At 38.4% G+C, this 20,832-nt stretch overlaps 1 protein-coding gene across 3 annotated transcripts; it reads right to left on the bottom strand.

Moving 5' to 3' along the window:
• Window positions 1–8,954: 8,954 nt before the first annotated feature.
• On the bottom strand, window positions 8,955–19,786 carry LOC133524013 (sodium channel protein Nach-like). 3 transcript variants are annotated; one of them, XM_061859779.1, is made up of 9 exons: window positions 17,820–19,786; window positions 16,780–16,983; window positions 16,533–16,686; window positions 15,483–15,616; window positions 14,552–14,773; window positions 13,899–14,086; window positions 12,186–12,819; window positions 11,318–11,424; window positions 8,955–10,600 (listed from the first exon to the last, which is right to left on the bottom strand). In XM_061859779.1, the coding sequence occupies exons 1-7, from the start codon at window positions 17,915–17,917 to the stop codon at window positions 12,647–12,649; spliced, it is 1,173 nt and encodes a 390-aa protein (XP_061715763.1). In that variant the 5' UTR covers window positions 17,918–19,786; the 3' UTR covers window positions 8,955–10,600; window positions 11,318–11,424; window positions 12,186–12,646. The 3 variants fall into 3 exon arrangements, with proteins under 3 accessions (XP_061715763.1, XP_061715764.1, XP_061715765.1); XM_061859780.1 differs by having other exon boundaries at window positions 17,742–17,852; XM_061859781.1 differs by having other exon boundaries at window positions 17,717–17,838.
• Between the last annotated feature and the right edge of the window lie 1,046 nt (window positions 19,787–20,832).

Genomic DNA, 20,832 nt, shown 5'->3' with positions numbered 1-20,832 from the left:
TCTATGGGCATGCAAGCAGCGGACTTAAGAAGATAATACATGCGTTTGTCATCGATGTGCCCGTCACTTTATAACATACCTAAAGCAAAGATAAATTGAAATAGAGGTGTATTGTCAAAGAAAACTTAGTAGCGACGTAAATTTACTGCCATCTCTCGACACATAATTAAAACTTTTGGAACGCCATTTGACTTTGATCCTTATTCTTTCACTGATAAGTGTTAAATATCAAAAAAGTGGCGCCATCTTACCGGGCACTACCTAAAGGTTATGGCGCCATCGCTCGAAACGATATTGCCATACCTTTGGCCTTTGATCTATTAAATGGCGCCACTTTTTGATATTTAACAAATTGAACACATAAGTATATAGGGATCAAAGTCAAATGCCGTTTTAAAAGTTTTAATCATGTGTCGAACGATGGCAGTAAATTTGCTGTGGATACAAAGTTTTCTTTGACAATCCACCTTTATTTCAAATTATCTTTGAACATACCTAAAACGAGAGTGACTTATCATACGATAGACGATAAAATATTGTATGTTAACATATCTTTTAGTTAAGTCCGTTTATTTTATGTATGTTTTAGTGAGAGCGTTTAAGGAAGTAAGGTTTTCTCAAATAAAAAGAAAAAAAAATTGCAATCATCATAAAGCGTCAGAAGTATAATGCAACATACTCAAACAGTTCCGATTTTAGATCACTTTAGTATTATGGTTATGATGTGCATTACGTTAGAAGCGTTGACTGCCGAGTTTATAACTTGCATATGGTGTGTTTATTGCTTTATGTAAGTAACAACTGTTTACTTATGTGTAGACAGTAGGTAAGAGGAAATGGGACGACCGTTTCTCCATATAAACGTAGTCTCCATTATTCTATCTGGATATGGTAATGGAACGTATTATTACATAATTTGATGTATATTAACCATAGCTATGAAATATTGTTTTTATCTTTAACCCAATAGTATGAGGTATCGTTGGATAAGTCTTTTAAAACGTAATAAGGGTCTCCAACAACCATTTTTTGATAAAGTGAATATTTTCGGTAATAATCGCTTCGAAAGAAAAAATATGTCCCTCTAAGTATTGCACCATGCGTCAAAAAAATATGAAAAAAACACTTAAAACAAAAGCTTAACAAGTACTTTTAATGAAAACTATAGCAAACATAATCGGTCCAACGGTTTCTGAAATATTGCAAAAAGTCTTCTCTTCTTAGTACAAGACGTACAAAGTGCTGCGAAGATATTGCCTTATGCTAGTTACTGCCTACGAAGCTGATGGTCCCGGGTTCAAATCCTGGTAAGGGCATTTATTTGTGTGGTGAGCATGGATATTTGTTCCCGAGTCATGGGTGTTTTCTATGTATTTAAGTATTTATATATTATATATATCGTTGTCTAAGTACCCTCAACACAAGCCTTATTGAGCTTACTGTGGGACTTAGTCAATTTGTGTAATAATGTCGTATAATATTTATTTATTATTATTATTATTTATTTACTTATGCTTATAATGTACATGATACTACTAATAGCCCCCGTTTAGCTTATTCTGACAGAATGGTTAATGCGAAACCCTATACTGAGCATAGCCGACATGCTCTTGGACGATTTCTTAGATAACAATACAGTTGCCATGTTGCCAAAAATTGTATTAGCAATCTTGAGGATTATCTCTAGGGACTGCAGCGACGCGAATCCTGACGCGATATCGCCCGATAGAAAAAAAACCGGGCAAGTGCGAGTCGGACTCGCACACGAAGGGTTCCATAGGTACCATTATTTATAAAAACGGCAAAAAAAAATGTTTGTTGTATGGGATTTAAGGGGGGGGCCCTTAAATATTTATTTTATTCTGTTTTTAGTATTTGTTGTTATAGCGGCAACAGAAATAAATCATCTGTGCAAATTTCAACTGTCTAGCTATCACGGTTCATGAGATACAGCCTGGTGACAGACGGACGGACGGACGGACGGACAGCGAGACAGCGAAGTCTCAGTAATAGGGTCCCGTTTGACCCTTTGGGTACGGAACTGTAAAAAACACGATCATAATGTCTAACCCCCTTATTCATAAACGTGTACTGAAGTTAAGATGCCGCTGATCATCGTTTGTCCCTTTCCATCATACCAATACGTCGGAAGGGGACAAACGATGATCAGCGGCATCGTAACTTTAGTACACGTTTATGAATAAGGGGGGGTAAAAGTTTAATTTTTTTTAACAATTTATGCACAAAATCTACAAATATGAAAAATTGCTTATAAAAATACGCAATTTTATTTATGAGGGAACTTACAAGGAAGGGTACCCAACTGTCCGACTCCGATTTGATTCATTTTGATATATGTTATAGAGTAGTCTAAAATAACGGACACGTATTTTTTTTAGCTGCCCAAACTCAACATATTGGGAGAAATTGTCCTCCAAAGTACTAAAAAGTTACTAAATCTTCTAACTCCTATAGAAAGTGATGCTCAAGCAACTTGCTAGTTAATGGCTGATTTGAGTATATGTTTGAAAGCAGCAAAAAATAATGAGCACGTGTTTTGTTATATCGGCTAAAACTCATTTTTTCCTAACATTTAACGTACAACAAATACAAATGCAAAAACATGATACGACTATCCGTGGTCCCGAGCAAGCACATCCATCTCCACGCTTACGCCTTTTCATCTGTGTGAGATGTTTTAAGCAGCATCCTGGTAACGACGAAAATGAACGAAATTTGTATGAGTTTTCAAATGTGTTTATTGCATTTTATTTGTTAGCGCAGCAAGCGCTGGTGGCCTAGCGGTAAGAGCGTGCGACTTGCAATCCGGAGGTCGCGGGTTCAAACCCCGGCTCGTACCAATGAGTTTTTCGGAACTTATGTACGAAATATCATTTGATATTTACCAGTCGCTTTTCGGTGAAGGAAAACATCGTGAGGAAACCGGACTAATCCCAACAAGGCCTAGTTTATCCTCTGGGTTGGAAGGTCTGATGGCAGTCGCATTCGTAAAAACTAGTGCCTACGCCAAATCTTGGGATTAGTTGTCAAGCGGACCCCAGGCTCCCATGAGCCGTGGCAAATGCCGGGACAACGCGAGGAAGAAGAAGATTTGTTAGCACAGCAGATTTGAGTTAATTAACTTTTAAAAACATGACAACATAATACTTACTTACATGAAAATACCTTACTCGTATAATACATTTGTAAAGCCCGACCAGAAATATATGCTCATTGTCAAGAGGGCGCTGTTATTTTCATGTATAGGGTGACAGTTAAGTTTAGTATAAAAAATGTAGTTCCGATGAAATTCCGCAATATGGCGCGTGATCATATATTACTGGTCAGGCTTTATAAATAGCAATTTTGATCTGCACGAATTCTTAAATCGTGCCGCTTTGTAACAAAATGCTTCGAATCAATTGTCATCAATTAGTTTTCATCGTTTTTTAGTCCATTTTTTAAAGGAAATACTTCGATATTGCATCCCGGTTCGCAGTTACGATCCAGAAAGATTCCCATTTCGCGCTCCGTCGCATTTGGCTGCGTATTAAAATATGCAAGGGCGTTGTATTCTGTACATTTAGGATTGCTGATCCTACCGCTTTATTTTTATTTGGTACACGCCGATGGAATAAAATCGGCAACGCGAAACAAAAATGACCTAATAATGTACCTATTGAAATTTCAATACTACAAAATTAATTATAGAGTCCGACCAAACTAACTCGGCAGCGATTTTGATAGCCAGACTGTGCAATTGTTATTTTACACGTCATAATTTATTAGAAGTTTGATATTTAAAATAACACTTGCACAGTCTGTGAAATCAAATTCGCTGCCGAGTAGGTTTGGTCTGACTCCACTTGTTTTACTACCTAGGGAGCTAGTAGGTTTTCTTATTGTCATTAGATACATAATTTTGATTTTGACATTCGCAAATTCCGCCTTCATAGTTAGCACTAGATTCAGTGTTTTACTTACCCATATTTATGTAGATACTTCATATTTTGTTGCTTCAGTCAGAGTACAGACGAAAATTATGATTGGAACAATCACTATCACATCGCTCTGCACGCTGAGCTACCGAGACTTCACTTGAATATTTCCACCATATGCGCCTTAGGGAGGCGCCTAGCGACATCTACGGCTACCGGAGTTCTAAGTAATACTCGTATTGGAAATTCACCAGTAACGATGCGCCACCCCATACTTGAGTAGGTAATAAGTTTTTGGCAAAAATTTAATTTTTGGTACAAGCTTTTATCGCTGACTGTACTTTACTTTCCACAAGTAACTAATACTCATCGAGACAATTCTAAAAACCCCAAACACAATTAGGTTACGTTGTTTTATCACAGAGTTCCTATGGCCACCTCCTGTCTCCATCATCAGATCATCTCAATGGTACCATAATATTGCATTGTCACCCGACTTACATATGTATGCAAATTTTCAGCTTCATCGGGAACCGGGAAGTGGGTCAAATTTAACTTGCAAGATTTGATTACAAACAGACAACGGTCAGGTGAAAGTAAATAAAAATAAAAGCATGTAATATAATACAATATTTTAATGCAAAAACTAAGTAAAAGCATTCTCAGTATTAGTAAGTATCTCAACTTATTTTGGTGGTAACTAGTGGGAATAAACCAAATAGATGTAGTTATACTAGTTGTTCCGACAGTAAGTCGAAATGGATATTATTACGGCTTTTATAGCGAACAATCGTAAATAGTTAATTCAAGCGTGTGTGAAAATATTCATCGAGGTGCACAGAATTGCAGAGGAAAACTGCAACGTCGCACCTGCCCTGCTAATGTATTTTTGCAAATTACGGAATCATACCCAGGATATCGTGCACGGGGTGTTATTGATTTTTTTGTTAAAACTTATTCGTGTTCCAATAGATTGGATCGTAAACGGATTGCAGATTCAAATTTTTAGTGTATGTTTACTGTACGGTTTTCTAAACTTCCGCACATTTTTGTACCTAGTCATAGAGAAGTTTAGAGTGCTCACTCCATATTATAGACAAGTTTTAAGTGAGTTTTAAACTTAATATTAACGTTTTACCATACCAGCCATACAACTTATTACTTACTATTAAGTAAAGAAACTCATGTATTGAGTAAACACTAGCTTTTTTCTAGAACGGTATAAGTACTGTCCTTCCGATTTGCTATTTGTTAAAAGGAGCTATTCGATTCTTAGGGCATTTAAATGTGACGTGAACATAGAGTTAAAAAACCGGCCAAGTGCGAGTCGAACTCGCGCACCGAGGGTTCCGTACAAACCTGTAAGTGTAAGTTAAAACAATCAATTAAACTGTAAAAACCTGCAGTTAAAAGTAGAATGATCCTAAATGTTTTATTTAAAATCCTCATTTCAGAGCAAACATCGCCATTCAAAGAACGGTGGAAGTCGCAAATTGATTAGATGCCGCTCATTTGACTTCGCTACCCACAAACCTAAGCCGAGGCATTAAGGTCCAAAATCCAATATTTATGCGTCAAACGTACTGTGTTACGATAAGCCTATCTCATCACAAAGCCCTTCAGGTTCATTAGGCATTTTCGTTTGAAAACGTTTTCCAAAAAGCCCCACCTCCGAGTGATCCCGCAAATTGCCTATTCAGAGTTTAAGCTACGCACCGAGTCATCGTTTTCCATGACTGTGCTGAAACGGTATGGAAATTCTTCCCGTTGGGTTTGCTGGAAATTGTGATATTGTCGTACTTACAGTTGAGTTTCTTCCGTGGAACTCTGTCTTTTTCTTTTCGTATATATAAATTGACGTAAAAATTAAAGATATGCCAGTATTTAATTAATTGTTGATTTGTGAAAATTTTGGTGCGCAATAAAAAGTCTATACATCTATCTATCTATTTACTGCAAGTGAAATATGACACAGATGGCACCTTCAAAATGAAAATGACTTAAGAGGCTGTCAACACCCAATGTCCTTGAAATTGATGTTACTTAAACAGTTTTTTAAGAAAGACTATTTGTTTTAGTCAAGTAAGAAAAATATATGTTCATATTAATTATATTTCAAAGACCGTGGTCGTACTCTATACACGATTGAACGAAATCGGCTCGATAGAAAATAATTGCAAAGATTGGTCTTAAAATCACAATTAAACGGTTTTATGTCTTTATTGTTTTGACTTATGGGTCTTCAATTAAAATCACAATTTCAAAACATTTATATCTAAATCGTGGTCGAGTTAAATATTACACTAATAATCCACTTTTTTTTATTTAAATATTTTTCTTATTATTCCCTTGCCCAGGCCCAGTAACATGCGACAGTGCTATCTCATTTACTCCGATACAAATAGACAGTGTGCGCGCATTAGGTATTGACAGCCTCTTAATACAAAATCTCAACTTTTTCGGAAGTCGCAAAATAAGATTTGATATTGAGTCATTTTTGTATATCTCCAAAATTCTTCTTTGCCTGTCCATCTTCCCAGTTTATCTGGGGTAAGAGTGCTCTGTTCTGTAATGTATAAATCTTGATTTGTTTTTGATCATTTTAATAAATACTACTTTTAAATTACGATTTTCAGAAACTAGTCACTATAAAGGTCACTTTTTGACCGAACTGCTTTATTATCACTTGACTCGGTCAGTTTCGTTTTGCAAACCTAAAAATGATCTATGACCTTTTGGGTATAAGTATATCATTTTCGAATTAAAAGAAGAGTAAATTATGTTAACAATAAGCCCTTTACTTTCGGAATGAAAACCACACAAGACCTAATGGGTCACTCTATTTGCCGTCAGCAAGTCTTGGTTAATTTACTTGTATCCTTGACATTCATACGTCATGTATTATTATTATTTATATAGTAATAATAATACGTCATGTAACAGTCAGCAACAAAAGTAGCGGATCAAATAACGCTTCATAAGTATCTACATTCTGTAACAGCTTAACACAAAGTGATGTCTTTAATATAGAACAAATAAGACCGTAAAAGATATACTTTTGAACGTGAATTTTAGAGATTTATCTATATGTTCAGATACTTTTGGCGCGTTGTTTCATCCGCTACCATTGATGCTGACTGTATACATGCTGTTAACATTCAAATATTTTACAGTAAAAACTATTATCGTTCTTTTTGTGATCAGTACAATTTTAGATCAGTTGAGTGACTTGGTATGGTCATGAGTAACTTTTTTGATTCCTTTTCATCAAAGTTCAGATCAAAATTAATTCCTTTGCCGTGCATATACAGGATGATTCAGGAGACGTGAGCAGGATCAAGCCTGCATATTCGGTAAATTATCAGCAACTGTTTCGTACCAGTATTTGTGAGATTAACGTTAATTTAATTTTTACTGTTCAAAAAAAAGAGTTTTATTTTATTTACGATATTTATGGTCACCCTCTTTGTTTTATCCATAATAAGTGACAAATTGAATGTCATCGGAGTCTGGTTACTTTTATAAAATCGTATCTCACTCAAGTGTGACATTTTATTTTCTTCATAATCAAAGTGCTGTCATAACGGTTAAAGAGGTTTTATCTTTGTTAATTAAGTGTTGTAGGGTGTCCATGATTGTAGATAATCAAATTTGTCCTTAAGAAAAAGTTAAATAACAGATAAAAAGCGTGATTGTTTTACTTAAATATGATGGTGAACGATTCATTAACATTTACTGATTGTGTAGGCTTAGTCCAGCTCACGTCTCATGAATCACCCTGTATAGATTTTGTTTGCGGAGTAAAAGTTTCATAAAGTATTTGCTGTAATACTTAATTACTAATTGATACTCCCATTATTTTGAATTCTTAATTAGGTACGTACGTTGTCTAAATGATACGAAAATTCAATCTCTAGTTAATTTTGGTAATCCTAGAGACACGTCGCTTGCACAATATTGCTGCAGACTTCATTATGAGATTGGAGCTATTTCCCGGCTTTATATTAAATTAGGGTGTTACAAATACAATGGCGTCGCGGGTACAGATATTAGTTAGCTAGTGGAATAACCAGTACAATGTTTCGACGACAACAACGCAATCAACGCACATCAACGCTACAACAGTAACGCTGCAACAGAATAAAGGATGACCCACGCTAGACCGGGCCGGGGCCTGTCCGAAGCGCCCGATACGTCATTTTCTATGACGGCTGATCGATGACCTCGTGGTGCTTTCCATAGAAAACGAAGCGCGGAAAGCTCCGGTCTCCGGTCTGGCGTAAGTCATCCTTAAGAATTGTTTATTTAAAAGAGAAAACCCCCACAGTAGGCTGTGCCTGCCACGTGGCAGCCAGATTCGGTTTGAAAAGAGTAGTTACATAACTTACATATTAATAGCTAGTTTTTACCCCGGTAACACAGCCAAATAAGATTTTTAGTTCATTAAGAACTAGGTAACTACTTAACTAGGTAACATTATTACGAGAGAAGTAGATCTAATAGGTAATCTAATAATGAAATAATGCACAAAAAAGTTTGTCAGTGTGTGTGGTGCGTGTGTGTTTGGGTGTGTGTTTGAGTGCGGAGATGGAGTCGCGTATGGAAGGCTACAAAGATTGTTGCCATGTAAGCGATTAGATGTCTTCATCTAATCGCACATCAGCAGCATCTCGGTTTGACTGTAGCTAAGACTAAAGGTAAAGGTGACATTCCAATATCAACTGCAGGTGCGATATTGTTGCGACATTACAGCTACGGCGTTGATGCCGCAGCTGTATCTGTCAATTTCCTTGATAAAATGAGAAATGGATTGAACATCATAATCGCGGCTGTAATGCGACGGGGAACGTCACCCATTTACAAGGCAAATTGACAGATACAGCGCCCGTGTCAAGGCATATATAGTCCTCCTCATCGATTTCGATGACGGCGACCTCAGCAATTACGGATTACGCCGATTATGGGCCCTAATTTGGCTGGCCAGGCCGAACTTGGTCTTAAAGACTCTTTTGCAGGTGTTACAATATAGTTCACCAGACGCGTTATAAAATAAAAAAAATAAAATAAAAATTATTTATTTCAGATCAAAGATCCATATTATGTTAGTACTTATACTCTAGACTTAATAACTATGTTAGTTTGAGCAAACACATAAAATAAAAACAAAAACCAAATAAAAACAAAAAACTTCCTATTTGGCCCTTCCAATGGCGACTTCGACCCAGTATTTTGTTGTAGGGCAGTCTAGGCTTTCCGACAATATCCTGAGGAGGCTATTGCCACTGCAACGCACTCGCCTAAGTAGTGATCCAACACGCTTGCGTCTGATTGCGAAAAAGTCATCACTTCGCGCTTCCGCAAACATGCTAGATGCACTACAGTGCTTGGGCAGTCGCAACAGCATCCTCAAGACATTGTTATACTGGACCCTCAGTGCGTTGTATGACCTTTGGGTAAAATGTATACGTACGTTGTTGGCGTTTGGTATCTAAGGCATTGAGGCGGTTTATCACGGTACGTGGTTATCACACTTATGCGAATTTGCAAGACGCTCCGGCGTATGAGCATGACAGCGCTATGCGCGTAAATAAAGCGATGTTCCGCTCGGACACCGGAGCGGCTTGCGAATCCGCATATATCCCATTGACATATATCTAAGGACGGGCCTTACGGGCACTAAGAATGGTGTTCAGTGGTGTCACTCACGAATTCGAGACAATCGTGCAGTCTTACGCAACTAATTGCGACCAATCGCCCGCGTGATGTGTACTCATCAACCAATAGCGTTGTGGCGTTAGACTGCACGATTGACTCGAATTAGTGTGCGTGACACCGCTGTATACTGGCCCCATTCTTATTGCCCGTAAGACTTTTAGATATATGTCAGTGGCTTATCCGCATCCAATGTGAATATCGCCTTAAGGTGACATATAATGGCCAATCTGTTAAATTTCGGTGTCGCGTTTCAGTGTGAATATCTTCTTCTCCTAAGCTTTTTTCCCATCATCTGGGGTCAGCTCTCCTTGTCTGTCTTTTCCATTTTTCTCTATCCTGCGCTGTTGCTGCGTCCATCTCGGTCTCCTTCAGATCTCTCTGGACCGTCGTCAGCCAGATGGCGGGGGATCTTCCGTGGCGACGCGTCGTGGTGGGTATTCTTAACGCTACGTTTACCATGTGGTCTGTAGGGCGGCGGAGTATATGGCCATACCATCGTAAGCGACGTTCCTTGACCTTGTCAATGATGGGAGCGACTTTGTAACTGCCTCGGATGTGTATGTTTCGAACTTTGTCTACAAGTGTTACGCCTGCTGACCAGCGTAGCATGCGCATTTCTGCCGGTGCCGCGTGACTCCAGCACCAGCACTCTGTACCGTAAAGTATAGCTGGTCTTATCGCTGTTTTGTTCAGTGTGAATATGAGTGGTATTATAAATCAGTTATTGAATTGTAGCGGCTCCCGCAATTCTCGCTGACGACTCGTTTCCACTGTTATCTCGCGGTGTAGGTCAGTTTTCTCCACTAATGTGTTGCGGTGCTGGTCAGTAGTTTGGACACGGTTCTTGCACATTTTGTTGATGACACGGGTCCAGAGATAGAACACGAGTTCTGCTAGAGTGAGCATGCTGCAGCCTAGGAAGAGACCGTAGACGCCGCCTAGGTTACCTGTAGAGAAAAAATATTACTGTTAAGAAGAAGGGGGACGGCCTCTTTCTTTTTTTCATCTCTAGACTTTGACATTGTGGAAAATATTTTTAAATATTTCGATGTATATTAACTATAGCTATGCGGTTAAGTTTCTTCGAATTTTTGATTATTGTAAAAAATTAGGAGCGTAAAATTAAATGTTCTGACCCTTATAATAGGTAATTAAAAATTCCAAAAAAACATATATTTTCAGTGATTTTAATGGGTTGGTCTCGGACTGTCTAGAACACAAAATAACTAGTGTAATATTTTGCCTATATCTCTTTTAGTCTACATCGAAAACGGTCTAGAACACAAAATGACTACAATTATTTAGACCTTTATTTATCTACGTACCGTCGATTTACCTTTACGTTACGTGCGGTTTGGCCTTCGGCCATTAAAAGATAACTAACTAACCTAACCTACCTATAAGTGGTCATTTTGTGTTCTAGACCGTTTGCGATGTAGACTAAAAGGAATATAGGCAAAATATTACACTAGTAATTTTGCGTTTTAGACGGTCCGAGACCAAAGCATTTTAATATACCGAGAGGATAATGAGGACTACGTTTGTATGAAAAGGTGATTTCGCACGGGTCCTCTAATTTCATCTTAAGTGTGACCACAAACATGTGGGTCAAGGTGACTATTTGTAAATTAAAAGATTAATGGTGCTGATACGCCGATACTAACTTAGTAATGTTAACCAATCGGTGATCAAGACGAATTCTTGTATTTTATAGAACTGTCTTTCGTAGGTGAAATGCACGACGTAAGCGTTCTTAGGATCCACGCCACTTCTGCAATTGGAAAAAAATGTGCCATAATATCATATTAACCCTTTGTATACCAAGAAACTGGAAATCCTCGCAAGTTGTTGTGCTCATAGCACCATAACGCTTAACGCTTTTAATTAAGGTGTGTGCACATCGGTCCTTAAAGAACAAATTCCATACATGTTTTTAAAAGCTTCTAGCTCTTATAATAATTAAAAAATAAAACATATTAAGGGAGGAAAACGGGGACAACGTTTGTATGAAGAAGAGGTCGTTCCCTTTTATCTTATAGGGAGGATGAATCGGTGAATTCAGATCCAGTATTTCCATCTACCAACATAAGTTCATACGTAACACTGAGAGAGACCCCAAACTAGGATCTCCCGAGCGTCGGCGTCTAGTCAATTTTATGACTGATGTTAACGTTACGTACGCTAGCGCAACTGCGTAGCGACACCATTTTCCATAGCGCTAACTAGATGCCGACGCTCAAAAGTTGTTCGCGGTGACGTATCCTTCAACACGCTACTGTCAGCGCCAGGCGCCAGCCCGCTGCACGAGCGCTGGAGAGCCTACCATATGCCTGTCGTAACGGGTTCGGGGTGACCCGAGACTCAGCTCTTAATTAATTCACAGTTTTTAATTTAATATTTTATTTCAATTTTATCCTTTTATTTAATTATATCATATCGTGTGATTAATTTTAAATGTATACATGTATGTATAGAAGAAACATTCATTCAAAAGACACTAGTGTAGGGTCTCCCTAACTTTGGAATACTTACAAAAACCCCGTACAGTCATATTCCGGCACCAGTGTCCTGGGCTTGAAATTGCGCGTATAAAGTGTGTACGTGCACACTTCTGGACAGAGCTGCATCTCTATACCTTCCGCCGCCGCCAGGTCCGATAAATAGGCGTGTATCGGTAGACCGTAGGTCATCCTGTTTAGAGCCAAAAGTTGTTCGCGGTGACGTATCCTTCAACACGCTACTGTCAGCGCCAGGCGCCAGCCCGCTGCACGAGCGCTGGAGAGCCTACCATATGCCTGTCGTAACGGGTTCGGGGTGACCCGAGACTCAGCTCTTAATTAATTCACAGTTTTTAATTTAATATTTTATTTCAATTTTATCCTTTTATTTAATTATATCATATCGTGTGATTAATTTTAAATGTATACATGTATGTATAGAAGAAACATTCATTCAAAAGACACTAGTGTAGGGTCTCCCTAACTTTGGAATACTTACAAAAACCCCGTACAGTCATATTCCGGCACCAGTGTCCTGGGCTTGAAATTGCGCGTATAAAGTGTGTACGTGCACACTTCTGGACAGAGGTGCATCTCTATACCTTCCGCCGCCGCCAGGTCCGATAAATAGGCGTGTATCGGTAGACCGTAGGTCATCCTGTTTAGAGCTGAAAGTTATTGAACGAATAAAGTAAACTACACTGGAGTGAAATTTATATCGTTATATGTTTTCAGTTTTAATGCAATTTTATCCAAAATGTTGAATACTTTTATTACTCGATGTTGAGAATACCGTCATAGGGCAAAAACTCATGTATTTAGAAATAAAGTTAAAAGGAAGAGCTTCGCTCCTGCTCTTCCGACCTTCCGTAAGTAGTGTATGTGTTTGTACACGCAAGAGTTAGAAGCGACGAAAGAGCTTGTAGACGGTCTTACCTAATAGACTCTCTCCTCGACATTAACCATCAACATATAGCTTTACACGAGACTTACGCAGGGTCGCTAAAACCTAGTCATGAACTGACCAGGGCTGTCGTTAAGCATCACTAACTCAATTCAGCTTCTGACGGATTACCGACGTGCTACCGATGCGTGTAAAATATCTAATGGTTTTAGCAGTTAGACGGACACAGTTGGCCATTCCGTCGCCTTACCACACGTCGACGGGTGCTCGAACATCCGACCATGGCTCGGTCTGCAAAGCGGTATCGGCTACACCCGGCTGCTCGGGCATCCGTCTTGGTCAATGTGAATCGTTAACATTTTGACCGCCAAAGATGGCAACTGACACGCGCGGATCCAGCCTAATATAAACCTGTCCCACAGCTGAGCAAAGGCATTCCTTTTTTTTCCACGCGTCTTTGTTTAATGCTACATCTGGCCAGCCTCTGAAAAAGAAGTCAAAGTTATGCCGCCATCGCCGATGAGGCCTGCCGGCTTCTCGGTTAAATTTGTGGGGCTCCGACTCCGTGGCTATTTTGGCCCACAAGTCGTCCGGCTGCCGCTTTCCGAGCTACGTCTACTATTTAAGTCTTAGAGCGCAGCATGGTGTTCCGGAACCGATCTTTTAATTTTATACCTAATATGCTGCGCTCCATAGCTCTCTGGCAAACCCCGCATTTGGACTTCTGAGCTTCCGTCAAAGACCAAGTCTAAGCACCGTAAGTGAGAACCAGAAGTACGCACATGTCCATGAGCCTACGTTTGAGTGACAGAGGTAGATCCTCCATGGGATAAGGCGACTTACTAGAATATTTCCTCAAACAATTCATCCCAGTAAAGTTGCACGTGTACTGATCAGGCGCAGGTGTATAAGTGGCTGCACAGCCGCACACAGCCATGCTGGCGTTGATGATCCATTCCACTACGCAGTTGAAGTAATCGTACGAGTCGAAGAAACGCAGGTCCTGCTCGTCGGGGTGGACGCATATTCCTCTGGAAACAACATCATTGTCTGTAAGGGTCAGCCACTAGAATGTGAAGGAACTAAGCATACACTACTGACAATGAAAAATAAATACCTACTAAATTTGTTTTATTTTTGCAGTTGGAAAAGATACATCAAATATGAAGGACTTAAGAAAAACACTACACTAAAACTAATGATACTTTTAATTCCGAACAGCCAAGTACATCTTTAGAACTCAATTTTAGTACATATTTTTAATGTAGGTACATAAGTGCCGGTAATAAATGTGGACGCAAGAGAAATAAGTGGTTACGCTGCTTTGCTTCCACACTAAATAAGTACGAAAGTGCTGACCGCTGATTGTGGTGACTGCGAGTTGCCTTTTGTTCTTAATCTTGTTGTAATCTATGTTTGTTATAGAATACATGTTTATGCTGCGCTTTCTGATCGGCTTCTTATTTCATAAATCAAATGCATCAAACACTACTCACGATTCCTCCTCCATTTCATGAACTTCCTCTGACTTCTCAATCCTTACCGGATCTATATAGAACATGATATAGTATCCATTAGCCATCGTAAAATATGACTGGTCTATCAGCGGCTCTGACAGTGGTCTATGGATCATGACGTAAGCGTCACCGTAGTCCATGGTGGTTACGACCTTGAGATTATTGCTGAAGACGTTTCCTGATGACACGAATGTTTCTGGACTGGAATTAAGAAAGAAGTTACAATCAACGAAAGAGTGACAAGAGAAGCCAGGGAAGATTGAACCAAGGAACCTTAAAGATGTCTTTCTTGTCTGGAGGACAATCCGAAGACTGGAAGATTGTGTAGGAATACTGCTGGGACAGTAACCTCCTGCGTCAACCTTAAGGAACTGAGCTATTTAAACGTGACAAGCGTCCACCAGCCCGCCTGCTTTCTGGCCGTGAGTCTCTACGCTACTTTTCATAGTTCAATTAAATTAATGGAAATGATAATGAAGGACAAAAGTAACGTGACGAAAATGGTGTTAGATACAAATGTGGATATATGGCTGTAAAACTGTGTAAGACGACATGAACATCAAGGATCGTGCAATGAAACGATGGCTAGGACTAGAACTGGGAATTAGGTATATTTGTAGAAAGCGAAAACATGCTGAGCTGTTCTAAATGGTTCTGTATAATGATCATACACATTTTATTGTACCTATGCTAAGGATACTAACGAGGTGTCTTTCCTGCAGACGTCGCAAAGTTCAATCAGAAGCTATTGTATCTAAATGTTTTCAGAGACTTAAATAAGGAAAAATGTGATATATATATATACCCGGTTCGTTTTGATGTTTTGTCCAATTTTTCTTTTTCTGAAATGTGGTTGACCCATATAATAAAATAAGGGCAAGTTAATGGAGATTTTGAAAAGTTTTCATACTCATCATAGAACCGGCAGCACTGTCCATTGGCACGTTGGAAAAGGTCCTTGCACGGCACTATCACGCCCCTAAGTTCACAGCGACTCAACAATACGTCGCAGGGCACAGAGACGCGTGAGACGAACTCGCGAGTCTACGGAATAATATTTATTTAGTGATGACTCACGCTAGAACAGTCGGGGTCCGGGCCGAGGCGTCAACCACTTCACTGTTTACCCGTCATAGAAAACTTCGGCTCGTACCCGGACTGTTCAGAATGTGAGTGAGTCAGACTGATGTTGAGTCATCCACAGAAATATGAATATAGATTCATCCTTTAAATTCCGTCACTAATATTGTCTAAGAAATTTACCATGTTATCTTATATTTCCCACTGCTGTTGAGCAGCAATGCTTTTGCGACCAGAATGAAGGCTTTATTTGCTTGTGTCTTAAATAATGTACCTAACGCTTACTTACTTTCCACAAATGTTTGATAATACTTTAAATGCTTGCTTGTTCTTTGGTTAGTATTTCGAATAAAGTGTTTTATTTATTTTATAGCTGATTTTCGTTGGTGTGTTATTACTAAGCTTTTATTTAGCTTGCCCTATTTTAGTATGTATGTATGTTATTTTTTTCAACTCAACACTTCAATTCAATTGTTCAAGGAAAACAGTGACTTCACCAATTTCCCATTGCTGCTATAGTTCGAATTTTCTGAGATGATTTCTTCCGCTTAAACCCCTAATCTGTTAAACAAAAGCTATTGTTTATTTTATGCAGTGCAGCTGGTTCGTTCTACGAACAAGCTGTTACATAAATTTGACCCTTAATACGATCACGATAGCTGCTTTTTAAATGACATTGTTATTTCAGATACGTGCCGAAAACGGGAGCTGACAATGACATAAAAGAAACACTGCCTTTTGATTGACAGATTAGAGTTTGACACCAAAAATCACCTCAGGAAATTTCAACTATACGCTATCAGAGCAACGCTGCAGCCGTAACGCTTCTGCAGTTTAATGTTTGAACCTTGAATGCGTTACATCAACTCGGGTTCTATACCGTTATGTGATTATAATCCAAGACATGATCCAGCATGTTCATAAGCGTGACGTTCAGTGGCTGTTGATCCTGGATATACAGTGGAGACAGATTACTGACGCCCAGATGCATGGCTTCCAATACTGCTTCTCTGGTGTATTCGGGAGGAATTTCCCTAGAAAGTAAATTTCGTTTGTAATTTTAAATTGAGCGTAATCTTGATGGGGTCCTCAGGAGTTGGGCCAGGAATAGAAAATAAATAGCTTACACTTCATCGAGGAATTTTTCATACCACTGATTAGTGGGGTTTTCAGAGCAAAAAGTGATAGAAGGCAAGGGGAGTTTCTCGGTGAGAGCCTGGCCGTTTTTGATGATCATTCTGATAGGTATCTCCAGGAAACGGGCCGAGAGCAGTAGGGAGAACTGTCCGCAGCAGTACACGGCGAAAATGAGCATCACACACCAGTAGCATCTGTGGGAGACATGGAATGTTATAGAAATGTGAACCTCACTAAGGTGAGTAAGGTGAAGGTTCATATTTTTTGACGCTACGATTTTTCAAAAACTCTGCTGGCAAAACTACAGTGGAATTTACTAGCAGAGTTTTTGAAAAATCTAAGCGTTTATTTGCAAAAAAATATGAATAGCTATCTTGAGGCCTCTTTCTAGTTACAACTTTCGCTCAATAGAAAAATATCACGAACGTAGGTGTAACCATTTCTGCACAATAGCTATATTAAATAACATAAAAATTGCTTCTAAAAATTACTTTTTGTTACAAAGAACAATAATATACGCGATCCCGGGCACGCACGGCCGTCCGCTCAGTGCTCAGAGAGCTGCGTTCCGAGAAAGACGAAGTCTTACAGTGAGTACCTTAAACACTTATATTATACCTATATGATGGCGTGCTAGCCTAGCCGGTAGTGCCCTCCGAATCCCGGTAAGGACATTTATTTGACTATCACAAATATTTTTTACGAGTTGAGAACTCGTGAACTAGTTATGAACGTTTTCTATGTATCGGAGTATGTAAGTATTATTTATTTCTTTTATTTACGTAAGTAACTATAGTATATATAGAATAAAACATTTTTTATATAGGATATACTCGTAAACTGTGTTTTACAGATAACGACTTACTGCATGCACTATTTTGATCAATAGAATATTATTTATCAAGCATAACACATTTTATAACATACCTGTGTTATAGAATATTATACCTACCTAAGTACGTACTGCAAAACTGTTTGAATCATTCACGAGGAAGCACAAAAATTGTAAGTAACTACATTTCCTACGAACCTCGAAAGTATATTTTTATCCTTAATTAGATACTTGACGCCGTGAACCGAACTTTCGGTACAAAACGAAGTTACAAAGTTTCCCAAACAGTTCCACATGACGCCCGGAAAATGTATAAATTAGCGGCTACGGTGTTATAAGTTATTACGTCAATTATATATAATTGAGTTAATAATTTAGTGCCTGGGTAAGTGCAAGTGAAGAGCAAGTGTGGGGTAAGGTTGTGGCCATATTTCAAGTATAATCCAATAGCCCAAGTGTCACTCCTGAGGTTTTTCATTGTTTTTCCTCGGGTTCTGCAGGTTTTTAAAGACTTGGCAACTCTGGCTCTGGAATCGCAAGTGTCTTTAGGTTACGGTAATCGGTTACCATCAAGTTGGCGCTATGAAATATGGCGCAGTTGCGCCAACGCTGCGTCGAGCAGTAGCCAGAGCTGGTTAACAGCTGACGTTCGGGAGACGCTAAAGTGGGGTGGCCCTTAGGAGGATATGGGAGCTGTGATTTAAATATTTTAGGTGAATATATCCGTCTCGCTAACGGAAGTAGCTCTTAAAACTAGTGCGATAAGGACAGTGCCAGATTAGGCAAAAAATCCTGAGTAAAATTCTTAAGAAACAATGTTTCGTACATGACTGTTTCCTTATCTCCAAAACTTAACCAAATGTAACGAAATTTTGAAATCTAAATGCTAATGAAATTATCTGTGTCGGACTGTTTTGCTTTTTAGGCTAATTGATACCATGCCTCTCTTTGCGGCCTACTAAATTACGCCGTGTTTGCGAATATTTGAAGTGCACTAGCGCCATAAGAAACAATAAAAGCAAAACAGTCCGACACAGACATGAATAATAATAATTTGTGTTGAAAAAACCATTGCTCTAACTTCAAAAACCACGGTGGAAACAGTCGAGTACGTTTGTATGGAGAAATTACCACTCCTGTTGCCTCTTAATCTCCTACTTTACTACTATTACTTAGTAAAATATATCAATAATCGCTGCATTCCGGCCGCAGCCTATTCCCATATCACGCGAACTCATTAATAAATGAACATGGCGCAACCGCCATGTTGGCGCTAATCACTTTCGATTACCAGCTAATTGCAACAGCTCAACTTTCAGGGACATGTCAATCCAATTTCCTAAAAAACATTCGCGCGCCAATACATGTACGGACAAGTACGAGCGAAATAGGTACCGCGCGACTGACATCATTTTGATGTCACAATATTAGTTTGGATATTAGGCGGCCACGCCTATATATACTTACCGCAAAGTCAGTCATAAGTGGCGAGTCATTGATATTGAGTATAAAAGGGTATAAGCGCCATATAGATTTAACCTCAATAACTCTGAAAATATACTTAATTTTGTAATTCTGCACGTAACATCCCTCGGCTATCTTATAAGCTATTCTATATTAAAATTATACTGCTGTAGTACGCAGGGTAACGTAACAATTAAAAATAAATGAAAATTAGACACATTTTCGCGATTTTTTTCTATCGAGCCAACTTTAAAATTTTAACGTTTTTCTTGCAGTCTGCCCACGGATATATAATCTAGTTTGCGTATGTTTTTTTTTAATTTCATTTGGTCTTCATTAAACCGTGTACAAATTCAGAATAAAAAGTACAATTTTGCGGGAGCCCCCTCTTAATTAATAAAGTCGCCATGCACTTGGCTGACGGTATTATAAAATCTAGGCAGCAACATCTATTTTGATATTTGCGGCAGTATTGCAGTCGGCAGCATTACTGCAGCAGTGTTACGGCTCATCATTATATAATGCCGACTGCGTTACTCCCGCAAATGTCAAAATTGATGTTGCTTCCTGGAATTTTATACACCGTATTTTTATTGTATTCCGTTAACATCGGTTAAATGAGTGAGTTAAAGGAAACTAAACGGCATAGGTAATTAAAAAAAAAAAAATTTTTTTTTCAAGTAAAATTACATGTTGCATATAGCGTTGTTGTAACACGGGCATTACAATTAACTCAACCAAACAATTGAAAACTGTGACATATCAATGTCATTTCGAAAATCGAAAGTCCGAGATAATAGTTAAACGTAACTATTATCTCGGACTGTAAGCAAATGTATTATAGTAATAATAATAATAATAAACGCATAGACGCACAAATAGTTTTAGTTTTGACGAATTTACAAATGTTTAGTTAATTATTTTATTTTATTTTATTAACCCATTAACAGTTAATAAATCAATTGTATCATGATTTGACCTGTTATATAAGAAATATGAATATGAATATTAACTCGTACTAACATTAATCAATATGTAAACATGTCCTAAGACAAGTGTTCACGCTCGTAGGGGCCTTATATGTAATATAAAAATAAATTATTGATTTTCCCCGAAATAGAGTTAATTAGAATACCGGTGTCTTTAAGAAAGATGCTTAATTTAGGCTCAGTTACGCACCCTTGAAATGAAAGAAAAAAAAATACGGTGTATAAAGTCAACAGCATTATTTTTTCATTTTAACTCTGGATATTATACGTTTGCATTATCCCCCTAATGGTTTCAATAAGAGGGGATTAGCACGGGGAAAATGTCGTGGCATCGTGAAATATGTGTTTAATATTTCGCACACTTCATGAATTATTCCTCTTATAACCTCTTTTTAACCGAGTGATCATAAATTGTCTCCGCGGGCGTTTTTTTTATAAAAATATGGAAAAATTACGACTTCTGTAAATAATGTTGGTAGCAGACACAATTCCTTCTAACATGTATGTATCTGTAAGCCATAGAAGTGTTTTAGGCATAAGTTACTTATGCGATAGAATGTTTTATGATAAGTATAGGTGGCAAACGAGCAGAGGAATCGACTGATGGTAAGCAATTAACTTCGCCTATGGACACCTGTCTAAATAGTACCTAGTCAGTATAAAGTTTATGTCACATTAGAATTTAAATGCACATCTAAGTGTGTTTTCATTTGATTTGCTATTTAATGTTAATTGGATTTATTAGTAAAATATCAGAT

This window comes from Cydia pomonella, chromosome 13, assembly GCF_033807575.1.
Source record: "Cydia pomonella isolate Wapato2018A chromosome 13, ilCydPomo1, whole genome shotgun sequence".
NCBI lineage: Eukaryota > Metazoa > Arthropoda > Insecta > Lepidoptera > Tortricidae > Cydia > Cydia pomonella.
Note: the sequence above shows the minus strand (reverse complement) of the source record. Positions and strands in the feature narration are given on the sequence as shown.

Excerpts from the sequence above, each read along its gene's own strand:
- LOC133524013 (XM_061859779.1), bottom strand. The coding sequence starts at position 17,917 with ATGTGGAACTGTTTGGGAAACTTTGTAACTTCGTTTTGTACCGAAAGT. Across the intron at positions 14,774-15,482 it reads TGCTGCCGGTTCTATGATGA|TCCAGAAACATTCGTGTCAT; the intron begins GTATGAAAACTT and ends TCTTAATTCCAG. Across the intron at positions 12,820-13,898 it reads TTGTTTGAGGAAATATTCTA|CTCTAAACAGGATGACCTAC; the intron begins GTAAGTCGCCTT and ends AATAACTTTCAG.